Source organism: Sarcophilus harrisii, chromosome 1 (genome assembly GCF_902635505.1).
Source record: "Sarcophilus harrisii chromosome 1, mSarHar1.11, whole genome shotgun sequence".
NCBI lineage: Eukaryota > Metazoa > Chordata > Mammalia > Dasyuromorphia > Dasyuridae > Sarcophilus > Sarcophilus harrisii.
The window spans coordinates 707,662,333-707,680,727 of NC_045426.1; the positions used below are offsets into that span (position 1 = coordinate 707,662,333).

An 18,395-nucleotide genomic window follows, 5' to 3' on the forward strand; every position below is an offset into this window, starting at 1 on the left:
CGGGAGGCCACAGGCCTGCCTCGCCCCTCACGGCCACCTTGCCTCTCACGGGCCCATCTCCTCCTCTGACTCCTGACCTCGATCCCTGCACCTCCTCAGGTTTGACCCTTTCCTCTGAGCACCAGCCTCTCACTACAATGGCTTTTGGTCTCTGGTTCTATTCAAAATGATTAAATCACTGCTGTTGAAGACTGGTGATTGCTGCTCATTAATGAGGGGTAGGGAGGGAAGGGCTGAGTCATTTCTGGGAAGCTGGAAAGGCAGGGCGCCTTTTAGTGACCACCCACCCTGGTGTCTGCCCGCCGCCCAGAGAAGCAGAGCTGGGACAGAGCAAATTTGTTCCATGTGTCCTCAGGGAGCGTTTCCCATGCGGAGCTGCCTGGTCCGGCTCTTCCTTGACCCATGGGGACGGGGGGGGGGGGGGCTGCTGCCATAAACTCGGGCCGGACCCGGGCAAATTCGGCCTCGACCTGGGTGGGCCCCTGGATCCCGGATCCCCCAAAGGCTCCCAGTAGAATCCTGGGGTGATGGCGCCCAAAGCGGTGGAAAGTAGGGCCCTGAGCTAGTGGGTGGCATCGGGAACGGCGGCCCCATCCAAGCCTCAGCTGCCAGTGACTCAAGTTTTCCCTCCATCCTGTGGCTGCCCCTCCCTGCCCAGGCCCAGACCCGGGAGGATGATTCTCCTTCCTGTTGCAGGCCATGTGTTCCTGCCCAGAGGTGGGTGCAGCCTGCAGAGGAGGCACCCGTGATGCTTGGCAGCAATCCCTGGCAACAGAGGTGGGGCTGCAGATGGGCAGGGGCAGGATGTGGGAAGGGAGCCCCGGCCTCCCTCCTCTTCTGAAAGCTCCCGAGAAGAGAGGAGAGGGGCGGAGGCCCTTTGGGGCGTTCTAGGGCCAAGGATGGGCAGGGCCGGCGGCTTCCTAGCCACGCCTAGGGGAGCTGGGCAAGTTCCAGGTGGCAGAGGGTAAAGTGAAGGACAGGCTGTCGTCTCCCAAGGTGCCCTCCAGGAATCCTTAGGCTAGCACTGCCCCCCTGCTGCTGCCCCCCCCCACGCTGTGTGTGGGGGGGAGGGCTTGGCCCCTAGTTCTGCCATGACGTGCAGCGAGTTGGGTTGAAGGGAGGGAGGGCCCCACTTTGTCCTCTCACAGAGGAGGCTCCGCTGGCGGGCACAGATCGGGATGACTGGAGATGGGCGGGACGCAGGGGGCTGGAGAGCCTGCTCTTGATTTGATTTGATTGACGCAAGAGTTAATCAGTAAAACTGGCTAGGTAAGAAGTGAGGGGACAAAACAATGAGGGACATGCTCTCTTTTACCTGCCCCTCCCCCCAAATCGATCTGGGACCCCCGGGATTCCGGGGAAGCAGTAAGAGCTGCTGTTTATGTTCACCCCACGCCCACCATGACCAAGCGGGGGCCTGGGACGCATCCTAAGGGAGATGACACTGTCAGGGAGGGGCCGACACCTCCGGAGGAGGGGCCGATGCGGATTGACACCCAGGGGAGGGGAAGGGGGCCCCCTAGTCCCGGCGTCTGCCCCACCTTTCCCCAGCACGTGCTTCTGGTCCATCCCCGGGTGGGGCCCAGGCCCTCCCCCTTCCAGCTTGTACTTCCCGCCCCTTGGAGCCCAGTCTGAATCTCACTGTCACTACGGCAACCGGCAGCTTCGGCCGGGTGGGGCAGGATGGGGAGGACGCCTCGACTCCTCTCTCTAGGCGGTTTCCACGGCAACCGGGCGGCTCTGGCCAATGGGGGCAGGCCAGCCGAGTGGGGGCGGGAGGGGGTGTGGCCCGGACCTCGGAGGCGGGCCCGGGTCTGGTCACGCCCCCTCCGCTGTGCGCCAGTCTCGGGTGGGGGAGGCGGGGCCGGCCCGGCTAGAATCGGAGAGCTGCGGCGGCGGCGGCGGCGGCGGCGGCAGAGGAGCCGGAGCCCAGGTCCAGGAGCCGCCGCGGCGGGAGCATCGTCCGCAGCGCGAGGCCCCGCAGGCCCGGGCCGGGCAGCGCCGCCGGAGGCCGGGACGCAGCGCCAGCCGCGGCCGCGCCTCGAGATCCTCCCCCCCACGGGCCGGGCACGGGGGCCAGAGCGCGTGCAGAGGGGCTGGACCGCCGGGCCCCCCGGCCCCCGGCCCCCATGTGCGTCTGCTCCCGCGATGACCTCGGCCGACGGAGCCCCGGCCGCCCCGCCGCTGCTGCCCTGGAAGCCGGCCCCGCGGGCCCGGGGGCAGGGCCAGTGCCCGGCGGGCGGCCGCGGGCGCGTCCTGGCCACCGTGCTGGTGTGGCTGGTGGCGGGCACCGGCATGTCCAGCCTCAACAAGTGGATCTTCGCGGTGCACGGCTTCCGCTTCCCGCTGCTGCTCTCCTCCCTGCACATGCTGACCGCCGCGCTCGTGGGCTACCCGCTGGCCGGGCGGCGCGCGCGCGGGCCTCTGCCGGCCCGGGCCAGGAGCAGGGTCCTCCTGCTCAGCCTGACCTTCTGCGCCACCATGGCCTGCGGGAACCTGGGCCTCACCTACGTGCACCTGGACGTGGCCCAGATGGTCTACACCACCACGCCCCTCTTCACCCTGGCGCTGTCCAAGGCGCTCCTGGGCAAGCGCCACCACCCGCTGCAGTACGCGGCCATGGGGCCCATCTGCCTGGGCGCTGCCTGCAGCATCATGGGCGAGATGCACTTCCACCGCGCCGGCTGCTGCTTCCTCTTCGCGGCCACCTTCCTCCGGGGCCTCAAGTCCGTCCAGCAAAGTAAGTCCCCGCGTGCCCGGGCCGGCCTGGCCTCGCCCTCGGGGGACCCCTGGGGGGCTGCTGCAGCTCCAGAAGCCTCCAGCTCCCTTCTGCAGACTGGGGGGCTCAGACCTGCAGGTCCCAGCCCTGACACCCCCTGTCCTCAGGCCCCTCCCAGCCCTGACATCCCTAAGCCCCTCCCAGCCCTGACATCCCCTGCTCTAGGCCCCTCCCAGCTCTGACATCCCCTGCTCTAGGCCCCTCCCAGCCCTGACATCCCTTGTTCTAAGCCCCCTTCTGGCCCTGACATCCCCCGTTCTAAGCTCCCTCCCACCTCTGACACCCCCTGTTCTAAGCCCCCTTCTGGCCCTGACATCCCCTGTTCTAAGCTCCCTCCCACCTCTGACACCCCCTGTTCTAAGGCCCCTCCCAGCCCTGACATCCCCTGTTCTAAGCTCCCTCCCACCTCTGACATCCCCTGCTCTAGGCCCCTCCCAGCCCTGACATCCCTGTTCTAAGCTCCCTCCCAGCTCTGACATCCCTGTTCTAAGCTCCCTCTCAGCTCTGACATCCCCCGTTCTAAGCTCCCTCCCACCTCTAACACCCCCCGTTCTAAGCCCCCTTCTGGCCCTGACACCCCCTGTTCTAAGGCCCCTCCCAGCCCTGACATCCCCTGTTCTAAGCTCCCTCCCAGCTCTGACACCCCCTCTTCTAGGCCCCTCCCACCTCTGACACCCCCCGTTCTAGGCCCCTCCCAGCCTGAAGTTCTCTGGCTACCTCTGTAGGGAAGAGGAACTAGGCCAGGAGAAGGGAAGGTGGTACAGGGAGTAACGGAGCAGACTTAGCATCTGAATCCAAGCCTCAGACTCCAAATCCGGCCCTTCCCCGGCCGGATAACTGTTTTTTTGCTTGGCCCCGAAGGGCAAAATTATTATAAACTCAAGAGAGTAAATTCAGGAAAAACTTTCTGGGGAGGAGAGAAAGTACAGCCAAGGGCCAAGCTCCTAGAGCCGCGCCGCCCTTCTCGGAGGCCAGAGCCTGGCGGAGGAGGATGTAAAGGACCCGCCTCCACCGAGGCTTCTTGCCGCCCAGCGCCGTCTCGCTGGAAGAAGCCTCCGGGGAGGCTTAAGGGCATCAGCAGTTGGAGAGCAGCGCCCAGAGGGGCCCCCAGAGTCCTGACGATGTGTGGCCTGAAGCCCCGGGAGGCTCGGACTCCCCCGGTGCCAACCGGCCACTTCCTGCCTGAGGTCATCCCACTTAAGCCCGGGGCAGCTGGGAGCGAGTCCCAGTGACTAAAGATGGTCCTTGCTCTTGGGTTCCGAGCATGGGGGAGGGGGGAGGGGAGGGAGGAGGGACACCACTGTCACAAGGATTGAGTTCTTCCCTCCCCCTCTACCAGTCTCTTCACCGCCAGCAGCCCAGGGGGCTCTTATTTTATTAAAGCTGGGTCCTCTTTGCTCTTTTTCTTTTCTTTTCTCTCTTGTCCATCTCTCCTTTTCCCCTCTTTCTCTTCCTCTCTTTCCTTCTCTCTCTCTCTAACCTTTTTCTCTTTTCTCTCTTCCTTTCTCTCTCCATTCATTCTTTTTCCTCCCATTTCTCTCACCATTTCTTTTCTCCTCATTCTCTTTTGCCTCCATCTTTCTCTTTCTCCTTCATTTATTTTTTCCTTCTTTTCTCTTTCTTTTCTCCCTCATTTATTCACTTCTTTCTTCCATTTCTCTCTTCCTTTTTCTTTTTCTCCCTCATTCCTTTCTTTTTCCTTCCATTTCTCTTTTCTCCCTCATTCATTCTCCTTTTCCCATTTCTATTTCTCCTTCATTCATTTTTCCTTCCTTTCTTTCTCCCTTTCTTTTCTCCCTCATTTGTTCACTTCTTTCTTCCATTTCTCTCTTCCTTTTTCTTTTTCTCCCTCATTCCTTTCTTTTTCCTTCCATTTCTCTTTTCTCCCTCATTCATTCTCTTTTTCCCATTTCTCTCTTTCTCCTTCATTCATTTTTCCTTCCTTTCTTTCTCCCTTTCTTTTCTCCCTCATTCTTTTTTCCTTCCATTTCTCTCTATTTCTCCTTCATTTTTCCTTCCTTTCTTTCTCTTTTCTCCCTCATTCTCTTTTTCCTTCCATTTCTCTATTTCTCCTTCATTTATTTTTTCCTTCCTTTCTCTCTCCCTTTCTTTTCTCCCTCATTTGTTCATTTCTTTCTTCTATTTCTCTCTTCCTTTTTCTTTTTCTCCCTTATTCCTTTTTCCTTCCATTTCTCTCTTCCTTTTCTTTTCTCCCTCATTCATTCTCTTTTTCCTTCCATTTCTCTCTATTTCTCCTTCATTCATTTTTCCTTCCTTTTTCTCCCTTTCTTTTCTCCCTCATTCTTTTTTCCTTCCATTTCTCTCTATTTCTCCTTCATTTTTCCTTCCTTTCTTTCTCTCTTTCTTTTCTCCCTCATTCTCTTTTTCCTTCCATTTCTCTATTTCTCCTTCATTTATTTTTTCCTTCCTTTCTCTCTCCCTTTCTTTTCTCCCTCATTTGTTCACTTTCTTCCATTTCTTTCTTTTTTCTCCCTTCCTATCTTTTCTCTCTCTCTCTTCTTTTTTCTCTGTATACATATGCACATTATAGACATATACCAGTTATCTACCAAAGTATTCCCTGGTCTCTCTGCTTAGAGTGAGCAACACTCTCTTAGACACGTGCACCCTAATCTGCCGTGTGTGCACGTCCACGCGTGCAATATGTGTGCCCATTCTCCATATAGCATTCACATGCTCCCGTGTGCTTGTGCATACTTGCTTCTAAGACACGCATTGTACGAACGCCTCACCCACAGTCCTGTGCAGACCTGGCCAGCTTACTCTCCCCCTCACCCCCTGCACCGGGTGCAGACCCCCATCCCTCACACCAACAGGCCTGGTCAGTGAATGGGGACCCCACGACATCCAGTGACTTATCAGGGCAGATCTGTGCAGAGGCGCGGTGCACGCGCCCCATTTAAGCCTCCCATGTGCCCACGGAGGCAGCCGGCCCCACCCTCTTGTCCCCGGGCAGGGAAGCTCTGCCCTGGCTGCCAGGCCCAAAGCCCCAGTGTCTATTTTTGCCTTTGGTTACCTGAGAAGCCAAATAAGGAAGGAGAAATGTGACACTGGAGCCAGTCTGGGGCCCCCGCGCTCCCGCTCTGGGCCGAGGCTGGGGGCTCCTTTTTGGTTTCCTTTATTCCTTCTGGGTTTTGTTTTAGCTGGGACCAAGGGTAGCCCCTCGCCACCCTCCAGAGTCCCTGGGATCTCGGCCCACACCTCCCTTGCCCCCACGGTAACCAGATTGTCCCCGAGCCCCAAGGAAGGAGCTTCCGGGAGGTCGTGGCCAAGGGCCTGGGCTGACACCACGGCCGGCCCTTCCTTGGGCAGCCCCTGCCTATCTCCCTGCCTGCCGTCCTCCCGCTCTGGGGTGTCCAAGGGGCACCCGCCGGGCCCTGCCACCCCAAGGCCGGCCAGGGAATCCAGAGGGGGGGGCCCCCCGGAGCGTCGAGTCTAAAGCCCCGGTGTGAGAGGGGAAGCTGATTCCCTGGAAGAGGCTCGGGAATCCTCCAGGAGGAAGCAGAGCCGGGCAGAGGGTCCGGATCCAGGGTTTTAACCCCCCCCTCAGGTCTGACCAGGCAGCCAGTCACTCCCGCTGATGAAGCAGCCGTGACTCAGGACTCAAGCCTGGGCCTGGACTCAGGAGGCCTGACTTCAAATGCATCTTCAGATGTTGTGAGATCCTGAGGAAGTCCCGGGCTCCATTTGCCTCAGTTTCCTCTTCTGTAAAGTGGGATCGTATCTCGCAGGGTTGTTTGTGAGGATCAAATGAGATCTGTAAAGTACCTTGCACAGTGACTGGCACATAGTAGGTGCTATGTAAGTGCAGAATTTCTCATATGGTGCCTGGCACATAGTAGGTGCTATGTAAGCACAGAGTGTCTTATATAGTGCCTGGTACATAGTAGGTGCTATATAAGTGCAAAGTGTCTCATGCAGTGCCTGGTACATAGTAGGTGCTATATAAGTGCAAAGTGTCTCATGCAGTGCCTGGCACATGGTAGGTGCTATGTAAGTATTAGCTATTTATTGTCATTATCATCCTCATGTATACCTGCACTGTCCTAAGAAAAGAAGTAGCCAGCTCCCTCCAGAAGGCCCCTTCCTGCTGGGGAAGTCCATGTGGCTGGAACTAACACCGATTCGATGTAAATGGGAGGCTCTCTGGGAGAGGATGGCCCTGGAAGCTGGGGGGAGGGGGAGCAGAAAGGCCCCATCCAGGTGGGATTTAAGCTGAATTTTGAAGGAAGCCAGAGGTGAAAGTGAGGGGGTGGGGGGGAATGTGCTTGGATTCAAGCGTGAAGGGCGGCCAGTGCAAAGCCCCAGAGTCGGGGGAGGGAGTGGAGGGTATGGAGGCCGGTGTGGGCCAGGGGACCCGGACCGCAGGATGTCGGAGGGGAATTGGGCGGGAGAAGCCTCAAAGAGCAGGCAGGTGTCCTGCCGTGCTGGGCTGAGGGAGGCCCCCTCCCCTGAGTGGGCTTCAGCAGGTCCGCAGGGAGCAGGGGCAGCCTGGGGGTCTCCCTGCTCCAGGGAGGACACGGCCTCGGCTCTGCCCCGGAGCGTAGGAGTCAGCTCCAAACGGGGGCGGCTGACCCAGCCACAGACGGCCCACTTATCCAGGCTGGCAGCCAGAGGCCCTTTGGGGCCCAGAGCCCGCTAAATGGGAGCGTGGTTCATTTCTGGGTGACCCATTTTGGGAAGAACGTTAATGAGGTAGCGGGTGAGGAAGGGGCCCGGAAATGGGGCCCAGGACGGCCCAGAAGCCTCCGAAGCGAGTGTGGCCACTGCCACGAGGCACTGCCAAAAACCCGGGAGGCTGAGCTGGGGAGGAAGGAGCAGCCTGGCTCCCCTGGCTCCAGGGGGGCAGATGCAGGGTCACTGGGCTGGGAAAGGGTCTCTGACAGCCAGGGTCTCCCAGAGCGGCCCGGGCTGCTCCCACGGGCTGGGGTCAGGCTCCGGTCTGGGTGGTGCAGAGAGGTTCTGATACCAGTTGGATCCTGCCCCCCCTCCCCCACATCTGCTTCACCTGCTCTGAGGAGGGACCTTCCCTTTGCCACAGAGACCTGGGGGCCCGGACCCCACTCTGACCCCCCCTCTCCCTTTCCAGGTGTCCTGCTGCGCGAGGAGAGGCTGGACTCGGTGGCCCTGCTGTACCTGACATCCCTGCCCAGCTTCTGCCTGCTGCTGGGAGCCGCGCTGGTGCTGGAACTGGGTGGCCCCGGCGCAGGCCCGGCCCCCACTGACCACGGCCTCTGGCTGCTGCTGCTGCTCAGCTGCCTGCTCTCCGTCCTCTACAACCTGGCCAGCTTCTCCCTGCTGGCGCTCACCTCGGCCCTGACTGTGCATGTGCTGGGCAACTTCCACGTGGTGGGCAACCTGGCGCTGTCCTGGCTGCTGTTTGGGAGCCGCCTGAGCGGCCTCAGCTATGTGGGCATCGCCCTCACACTGCTGGGCATGTTTCTGTACCACAACTGCCACTTGGTGGCCTCCTGGTGGGCCCTGGGCTGGGCGGGCCGGCCCGTGGGGGCCCCGTGAAGGGGTAGCCGCGCTCCTTGTGCCCGCAGGGGCCTGTGGGGGCCGTACTCCTTGTACCCACCGTGCCCGTCTGGAGGCCATGCTCCTTGTGCCCGCTGGGGCCTGTGGGGGCCGTGGTCCTTGTGCCCGCCGTTCCCATCTGGGGGCCGTGCTCCTTGTACCCACTGGGGCCTGTGGGGGCCGTGCTCCTTGTACCCACCGTGCCCGTCTGGAGGCCGTGCTCCTTGTGCCCGCTGGGGCCTGTGGGGGCCGTGCTCCTTGTGCCCATGGGGGCCCCGTAAAGGGACGGTCCTGCTCCTCATGCCTGCTGGGCCCGGCAGCTGGGTCCACCGCCAGCCTGGGAGAGGAGGAGCCCCTGGGACGTGGGGGAGACCCGGCCAAGAAGAGCCTTCTAGAAAAACCGCCTGGGGCGGGATACCTGGCCCTTGGAGCGCTGTCCATTCTAGGATCTCGGGGTGACCAGGAGCTTGCCCACTCCCATGAGGGGCAGCAGTGGGATTATTGCCCTCATTTTGCCTCAGTTTCCTCTTCTGTTAAAAGAGCACGGCTCACTACCAGGGCTGCGCAGAGGAAGGCGACGCGGGTGAGCACTGCGATTAGTGATCATTGCTGCTGCTGCCGCCAGCCCCCCAATGTTCTGGTGAGGGTGAGGGGCGGGGGGATTCCCCGTCTGTCCCCAGTCCGGCCGGTGCCCCCAGCCCAGCCCGGGCTGGCCATGGGGCTGCTCCAGAGACACCGGGTCAGGCCGGGCTTAGAGGGCCCCCCCCCATCTCTGCTGCCAAAGCCAGGGAGGGGAGGAAGGGGCCGTTTCCTGGGAGGTCGCTGGCTGGAGCCACCATGCCCCCCCCAGGGCTATGGCCTAGGCCGGGATGACCCCCCCCCCCAGGCCGGGCTGTCTGGCCGGGGTCGGGACTTCCTTGGGCAGGTGCCCGTCCTGTGCCGGGCCTGGGGGCTGTGAAGGGGCTATTTCCGTCCTCAAATAAAGCACTGTTTGGTTCTCGCTGCCTAGTTTCCTTGGGCGATGCAGCTGCCTCTTACCCAGCAGGAGGGCAGCCAAGGGGGGCAGAGCAGGGCGGGGAGGTCCCGGGCCCTGCTCCTAGAGCCAGTGCGGCCCAGAAAAGGTCACTGAGCTCGGCCTGGAGGCCCCAGCCCGTGGGGGGGGGGGGGGGAGCATGAGGCTCCAAGGTGCCTGGGCTAGCCTTTGGGTAGTAACCGAGGGCCCCCAGCTGGCCCTCACTGATGCGGCTGGAGATTGGGCTGGTCCTGCCTGGTGTGAGTCAGACTAACCGTCCTCCCTCTGACAAGTCAGAGTCCCTGGGTGGGGGGGGGGGGGCTTAGAACAGGGGGTGGCCGGGGGGGGCGGGGAAGGGAGCTCATGTGGATCCGGTTGTGGGATCACAGATTTAAAACCAGAAGATCCCGGAGCTCCTGTAACCCAACCTCCTCATTTTGCTGTTGGAGTGACTGGGCTCCAGAGAGGGCGGGGCCTATTCAGTGTCCTGGTAAAGGGCAAAGCTCCGATCCAAGCCCAAGAGTCCCCTCCCTCCCCTTGTCCCCCCCCCCCCACACGTGGGGGAGGCCCCCGGGAGCCTCCCCACCCCCACCCACTGGCCAGCCTGCGGTCAGGTCTCCAGAGCAGGGAGGAAAGTCCCGCTTCTCGCCTCCAGGTCCCAGCTCAGTCCCAGAGAGGAAGCTCCCTGAGGACCAGGACCTGGCCCGGCCCCAGGCCACGTGGGGGAAGGGGGGGAGGGAGACTGAACAAAGGCGCTTCCTGGGCATTCTGGGTAAGAAAGACCCTCCCCCTCCCCCCACACCACCCCTCTCCCACCACACAGCTCCGGGCCTTGGCTCAAGGTCTTTCCAGCTGGGTTAAAGTGAGGACCCTGACAGATGTTGTTTGCAAAGTGCATTATCTCAATTCTTGCAACAGTCCTGGGGGTCTTCTTGGCAGAGGTACAGCCCCCATTTGACAGATGAGGAAACTGAGGCAGGTGCCCAGGGTCACCCAGCTGGGAAGTGTCAGGATTTGAACTCGGGGAAATGGAGGCCTCTGGGCCGGGCTGCCTGAGACGCTTTTATCCCCAGCTTGTAATTGGGAAATGGAAGCTGAGACCCCTAAAGCCACTGACTGGCCAGGGTGGCCTGGATGTTCTTGGAGACGTCCTGGCTCCAGGCCCGGCGCTCTGTCCACTCCCTGGTGAGAGCAGGGCCTCTGGGAGCCTGGGCCCTTGGTGAGAGGCCTCTGGAGGAAAAGCTGAGGTGGGGGCAGAGCTGGCCACGTGGGGGCACAGGGACCCAGCACCCGCCTCTGGACATCGCAGCCTGAAGCCTCTGCACTGGGCGGCTCTCAGGGGAAGCTTCAGGGGGCCTGGCTGGGGCGAGGGGCCGGGGGTGTCCTGCCAAGAAGAGTGAGGGTTGGCAGAGGGGGGCCTCCCAGCCAGGGGGAGTAGGGGGGGCAGCCGGGAGACCCAAATTCTGAGTCCTGCCGGGTCACCCCCTCCCTGGGGATTCCAGTCAAGCCCCGCTCAGGGGAGATGAGGGCCTGGCTCCGGACCCAGAGGCCTCCCCCTTCGCCCTGGGAGGAAGGAACATGGGCCGGCCTGAATCACCCGCTGACTCAGAGCTGCCCGGCTCTTGCCCAGCCCCCGTGCTCCAAGCCTCCCACTGGGGCGGCTGGCATTTCCATCCTGACTCCAGCTCGGCTGCCCCTCCCCTGCCCTCCTGCCATGACTCACTCTGGAGAAATGAAGCCGAGAATGAAGCGGCCAGTGTCGCAGAGGCCGAAAGCGGCTTGGGGGAGGCTGGGCCCGAGGGAGGCCCCTCTGCCTCTGCCGGCCCCTCCTACACCTGCCCGCCCCCCCTGCCAGGAAGCCAGACCCCAGAGCCCTCTGAGGGCTACTCAGGCCTCCCTCCACAAGCCCCTCCAGCCCCTGCTGCCCCGTCCGGGTCAGCCTCCCTTCCAGCCAGCCCACCCCACGCCCCCTGCCGTGTTCCACAGACCACCCTCCCACAGGGTCCCAGCCCCCTCCAGAAGGGACATGCCCCTTAATCTGAAACCACCTTCTCCCTCCTCACTCCTTCCATGCTCCGGCCTTCCGGAGACCTGGTTCTTTCCCAATGACTCTCCTTCCTTCGCCATCCTTTCCTGGGCTGGGCCTTCTTCCATCCCTCCCGACTCCCTGGGGCAGCGCAGGGGTGGGGAGACTCCGGGCTCCCCGCGCTCACTTTCTCTCTCTCTCTCCCTTCCTTCCTCTTCCTTTTCCTCTCTCTCTGTCTCAATCTTTGTCTCATGCACTTTCTCTGTTTCTGTTTCTGTGGGTCTCTTCTGCCTTGAAACCCCTTTCCCCCAAAAATTTTTTCGTTTTTGGTCTGTTCTGGCGGTTCTGGGAAAACCCTTTCATCTTTTTTCTTATCTTTTTTCCCCCCCCATCTTTTTTCCCCAACCCCCTTTTCTCCCATTTCTGATTTTTTGAAAGCCCCTCTGCCCCCGGGAAAATTTTTTTTATTTTCCCCTTCGATTTTCTCAAACTTTATGGGTTTGTTTTTGGATTTTTTTTTTTGGAAAAATGGAATTTTTTTGGTTTGGGTTTTTGGTTTTTTTGGAAATTTTTTTGAGGACGGATGGGAAATTTGGGGATTAAAAAGGAAAATTTTTCCCAAAACTCCCCGTTTCCTCATAATCAGACATGTTGCCGCTCCTTCGAGGAGGAAGGGTGACACCTGAGCGGAAGCTTGAAGAGGGATGGGGAAGAGAAGGTGCTTCTAGTAAGGGCCTGGCAGCAGAACCACAGCTGGGAGGGGAAGGCTGGCCCGGGCCTGTCTCCAAAATGGCGGCCCAGGAGGAACTGGCTCTTGAGAGAAAGGGCTGCCGCGGTGGCGGGCTGCTCCTGTGGGACGCCTCCTCCCCAGGCACTGCTGGGAATGCCAGGGTAAGAAGGCAGTTGAGTCACAGAAGCAATCAAAAGTAGACTCAAATGGAGGCCATTTATGGTGAGCTCTCTTCTTCCCTCCTCGTCATGTCACATCGCTCAGACACGTCCCCCCGCGATCCCCTCCTTCGTCACTATTTTACATGAAGACGTGGCCCTCTTCTTGCTAAGGCAAATCCCCCTGTATACACCCTTGACCTGAGCCATTCCCACCTTCTCCAGCAGAGCCCTGCCGTTATTGTCCCACAGTCTCTACTTACCAGCAGTATGACTTTAGCTAAGTCACCTAACTTGTCTCCCTCAGTTTTCTCAACCATAAAATGGGGATAATAATAGCAGCTACCTTTCTCGCCCCACCCAGAGTTGCGATGGGGATACAATGAGATATTTGGAAAGTGCTTTATAGAACGTTATGGAAACGCTGTCTCATCACCATCCCTGGCCACTTCCCTGTTGCCCACAAACACACCCCTGTTTCCTCCATTCTTTAAAACAAAACCCAAATGACTTCTCGCTTCTTCCTACGGCTCTCAATAGCTATTGTCCGTGTTTCCCCTTTCAAGCTAAAACTCCTTAAGAAAGTCTACAGGGGATGCTTCCACTTCCCCTCCTCTCCAGCTCCTCTAGGCTCTCTGCCATTTTGTTTCCAACCTCATCTCCAAAGTTCCCTCTGACCCTCAATGGCCAGACCTCCTGGCCATTTTGCCCTCCTCGCTCTCCTTGGCTGCTCTGCGGCATTAGGCAGACACTCGAGAAGCATTTATTAAGAGCTTTCCATGTAGCAGACTGTGGTAAGCCCTGAGCATATACCTCAAGGAGCTCACCTTCTGACGGGGGAGACGACCTGCCAACAATTATGTGCATCCGAGATATAATTATAACGATAGCTAAAATTTATGTAGCATTTATTATGTGCTAGGTGCTGTGCTAATAAGCCCTTTACAATTTATTATCTCATTTGATTCCCAGGGAGTAGGTGCCATTATTATCCCCATTTTACAGATGGGGAAACTGAGGCAAGCAGAGATTCAGTGAGCCACCCAGGGTCACACAGTAAGTGTCTACAGCCCAATTTGAATTCAGTGCACCCTGCCTCCAGTCCTGGGGCTCTGTTCCAGATGGAGGGATTGGAAGGTATTCTCAGGGGAAGGCACTCAAGTGTGTTTATGGTATACAGGAAGGGTTAAGGGGAGCTGGGAAGGGCCTCTTTCAGAGTGGAGTCTTGAAGGAAGCCAGGAGGTAGAAGCGAGGAGGAAGAACATTCCGGGAATGGGAGACGGGCAAAGGAAAAGAAAGAACTGAGGCCTCTAGTGGGGTCCAGGACTGAGCTACTGGCGAGTAGACTGTCAATAAAGATATTAGAAGGATTTATATAAAGATATGATATTATAAAACCAAAAACATCACTAAGACTTAGGGGAAAGATAACAGATGATGTAAGACTAACTTTATTCCTTTGATGACTGATTGTAAGTCAGGAATAATTCAGGTGTAATTTACCTAGATTTTAAGAAAACATTTAGCAAAGTTCTTTATTCTGTGGGTAAGATGGAATCATGTCAGCTGGATGTTAATAGGGGTAGGTGAGAATAACAGGTTGAATGGTAAGACCCCCCCCAAATACTTAGTCCATTTTATTCTCCCTTCCTCCTTCTCTCAGTGCATCCCTCTTTCTTGCCCCCTAATTTTATTTTTTAAAAATTAGTCCATCAGTCTTGATTCTTCTCTACAATGGCGATTCCAATAGACTTGGGTTGGAAAATGCCATCCACATCCCGAGAGAAAAGTATGGAGAGTGAATGTAGATTGAGGCATGAAATTTTCACCTTTTGGGGGTTTGCTTGTTTGTTTTTTTCTTACTCTCAGTTTTTTCCCTTTTGGTCTGATTTTTCTTACACAACATGACAGATACGGAAATGTTTGAAAGAATTGCTCATGTTTGACCCATATTGGATTGCTTACTGTCTTGGGATGGGGGAAGGGAAGAAGAAAAATTTGGAACACAAGATCATAAGAAATGAATGTTGAAAGCTATCTTTGTATGTTTTTGAAAGGATAAAATACTATTGAAAATTTTAAAAAATTTTATCCTACCAGTCAACTCATAACCTATGCTCTCTGTCTATATATATATATATATGCCTTCTAACTGAAATTGATAAAGTTGCTATTGCTTAATTGATATTGATAAATATTAATAGAATTCTTAGGAGTTATAAGTATCTTGTAGATGTTTAAGTACAGTATATATATATATATATATATATATATATATATATATACATATATATGTAGAAATATAAACAGTTTAATCTTGTTGAATCCCTTATTTATCTTTTCTGTTTATGCTTCTCTTGGGTCTTGTATCTGAAAGTCAGATTTTCTATTCAACTCTGGTCTTTTCATGAAAAATTCTCGAAAGTCCTCTCTTTCATTAAATATACATTTCCCCCTTGAAGTGTTACATCTAGATAGTGATTCTTTTGCTAGGTAGTTGATTCTTTATTGTGTCTTAGCTCCCTTGTGTAGAGGGCTGAAACTCCAAAAAGTTTGAATCAGACAATGGAGCACTTATGACTAATTACCTATTTGATGTGAGATAGTGACTCTATTAGCATATATTTAGATAATGGCTCTCCTCACCACTGGTGCTTGCTGAATGTCTGGTGTTAAGATAATCCTATAGGCAAAGATTGGAGGGGGAAGAAGAGGAGGCCAGAGTCAGTTGGTGGTAGGATGAGGAGGAAAGAGGTTGGTGACTCCGGACTCCAGAATCCAGGATAGATCTTTGGCAAGCCTCATGGCAACTTGCCTGCCTCCTTCACTTCTCCCCCTAAAGACCAAGGACTTTGGTTTATCCTGACTCTGGTTGACTCTGAAGCCTTTCAGGGAGCTAGCTTGTACTCTACACCCTTGCCCTCTGGAATATCATATTCCAAGTTCTCTGATCCTTTAATGTGGAAGCTGCTAAATCTTGTGTTATCCCAACTATGGCTTCATATATTTGAATTGTTTCTTTCTGGATACTTGCATTTTTTTTTTCCTTGACCTGGGAATTTTGGAATTGGCTATAATATCCCTGGGAGTTTTCATTTTAGGATTCCTTTCAGGAGGTGCAGTGGATTCTTTATTCTACCTCTGGTTCTAGGATTTCCGAGAAGTTTTCCTTGATTATTTTTTGAAATATATCCATGATCCTTTTTTAATCATGGCTCTCAGGTATTCCAATAACTCCTAAATCATCTCTCTGTGATGTTTTCTAAATCAGTCGTTTTCCAATGATATAGTTCACTTTTTCTTCTCCTTTTTTTTCATTCTTTTTAATTTTGTTGTTTCTTGAAGTCTCAGGGATTCATTAGTTTTCACTTGCTCCATTCTAATTTTTAAGGAATTATTTTCTTCAGTGAGCTTGGCCACTTGACCGATTCTGCTTTTTAAGTTCTTCTCTTCAGTTTGGTCAAGTCTATTTTTCCCCCTGAGGCAATTGCCCAGGATGACAGCTAGCAGGGTTAAGTATATGAGGCTTGATTTGAACTCAGGTCCTCCTGACTTCAGGGCTGGTGCTCTATTCACTGAGCCACCTACCTGCTCCTTAAGAATATTCTTAAGTGCAGAGTAAGACCATTAACTTTTGGGGTTTTCATTGTCAGCTTGTTTCTCCCACTGGGCTTGCGATCTACTAAAGGCCACCAGCTCATTTTCATGGGAGTTGTAGAGCCATATTTCCTCCATCTTGTACTTGGAAGGCTGATATTCTGAACAGAAGATCTGGTTCTGACCAGAGGGAATCTGTATCTTCTAGATCCTCTGATTTTTGGTCTTGGATTCTAGGATTCAAGAGAATCAAGAGCTTTCAGGGATCAGAAACTCCCAAGATTATGAAATCCAAACTCCTCATTTTACAGAGGTGGTAAATGATGTCCAAGGAGGAAAAAGGACTTATTCAAAATCAAGTCAATGACAGAGGATGAGGCCATCTTGGTAACATTGGGCAAGCTTGTCCAGATTCGCTGTGTCTGAGTTAGGATCTCTGTAAATGTGGACCACAGAGGCTTCTGAGGCCACTGAGCTCCAATATCCCCTGTTCTCAGGCCCCTCCCAGCCCTGACACCCCCTGTTCTCAGGCCCCTTCCAGCCCTGACACCCCTGTTCCAAGTCTCCTCCCAGCCCGAACACCCCCTGTTTTCAGGCCTCTCCCAGCTCTGACACCCCCTTTTTTCAGGCCCCTCCCAGCCCCAACATCTCCTGTTCTCAGGCCCCTCCCATCTGACACCCTGTTCTCAGGCCCCTCCCAGCCCTGCCATTCCTAATTTTATGTTCCAAGGCTCTCTATAATTCTGTAATTAAAATCTGGGGACTGTCCTCCTTTCTTTAACTAGAGGGGTTCATTCTCTTAAGACAACGTCTCTATAAAGCTGGCATCTGCTTTAGGACTTCTTGGGTAGAACCACTGGAAATCACAATGACAGAAGATGGGCAGAACCCACTGACCATGGGCACTGGCATCCAGAGCTCCTTGAGGCTTCCACCTGGACAGTGAACGGGAAAGCACACCATTCCCTCTTCGGAGCTGGGCCATCAGCAGGGACTTTGGTCCATCACATGGCAGTGTGACCACCCTTCTGCTCCCGAGCATCATGTTCACTTTTAAATGGCTTATTACTTCATTTGTAGAGTCTCACAAAATCACGGACTAAAAGTGATGGAGTGTAGCAGGGTCCCTGGTTGAGCCTCAGGTGATCCAATTACAAGTCTGATAAGTTCTGGTACCTTTTGGGTTGCATGACCCTGGGCAAGTCAGTTCCCAATTTAGAAGCTCAGCTTTTTCCTTTGAGAAGTCAGGCCAACCTTCAGAGTTGTTCTGAGAAAAGTCCTTTTCTTAAAATGACAAAATGCCAAGTCAGGTGAGTTGCTTTCATAGGAGACGGAAAGACCCTTGGTGATGGCGAACTCGGATGGGGAGAAAATAACATCTTTTCAGTAATGTCTGACTGTAACTTAGCATTTCCTCCAGTTATTTAAAAGCACTATTCTGAGGAGGGGCCCACAGACCCCAGCAAAATGGCAGAGATCTTTGATCAAAACATTTTAGATGTCTGCTCCGGTTGGGCTCTGCCACCATTAGCTGTGTGACACTAGAGAAGTCATTTGCCTTCCTCCTGGACTAACCTATTTCTTATTCAACTGGGTGTGTCTGATATCTTCTATTACATGTGTTTCTGTTTAAATAAGGCAGTGAAAGACTCTGAATCTAGGCCAGGGCTGAGTTAGGGTCTGTACAAGTTGTGAGCCACAGGTGAAAAGGAAGGGCCCTCTCACTGAGAAAGTTTCCTAAAACTACCCTTGGAGGACCAGCTTTGCAAATTCACCTGCCTCTCTGTTGTGGAGGTGAGCTTTCCTTTGCTTACACAAGCCCAGTCCATGTTCTTTTTGGCCTGGACCTGTGCCTTCATTGGTACCTGGAGCTCCTGAGACCTCGACCACTGCCGATTGGCACCTATCTCTTAAGAGACCTTGGTGTGGGGAACAGAGTGCCCAGCTCACCGGATTCCTGTGCCACAGACAGCATTCAAACTCAAGGCTTCTTGATTTTAAAAGGTCAGCTCTTGGGGCAGCTAGATGGTGCAGTGGATAGAGCACCAGCTCTGAAGTCAGGAGGACTTCCTAGCTGTGTGACCCTGGGCAAGCCACTTAGACTCAATTGCCTCAGAGGGAAAGATGTTCTTTATGCATGTCTTTTAAAAGATGTCAACTGTTTTCTTTTTCTGAGCAATCCCTTATAGTGCTGGTGACCAGTGTCTCTAGTAGGAAATATTAGTGTAGAGTTCTTTTCCCAATAACTTGTCATGCAAGAGCTCTGTGCATTGAGGAAGTACAGTGGAAAGAAATTGGAATTGGTATCCAAGGTTGTGGGTTCGAATCCTGGCTGCTACTAACTAGTTCTGTACCTTCTGCTAAGTCATTTAAACTTTTTTCTAAACTTTCTAAATCAAAACTTTCACTTAAAAGTTTTCCTATATGTAAAATGGAAGTGTTTGGCCCAAAAAACAGCTTTTAATTCTAGAGACTCAATTATAGGTAAAGCCCATAATCCCACAGTTCATGTCAGGGTGAGGTTTGAACTCAGGATTTCTTGCCTCCCAGCCTAG

General features: G+C 54.9%; 1 protein-coding gene across 1 annotated transcript; it reads left to right on the top strand.

The window, feature by feature from the left end:
• Window positions 1–1,853: 1,853 nt before the first annotated feature.
• Window positions 1,854–9,317, top strand: SLC35E4 (solute carrier family 35 member E4). The gene is given in 3 exon segments (XM_031948918.1): window positions 1,854–2,146; window positions 2,148–2,740; window positions 7,890–9,317. Coding segments are annotated over 3 exon segments (1,038 nt in total). The 5' UTR covers window positions 1,854–2,129; the 3' UTR covers window positions 8,318–9,317.
• The last annotated feature ends 9,078 nt before the right edge of the window (window positions 9,318–18,395 follow it).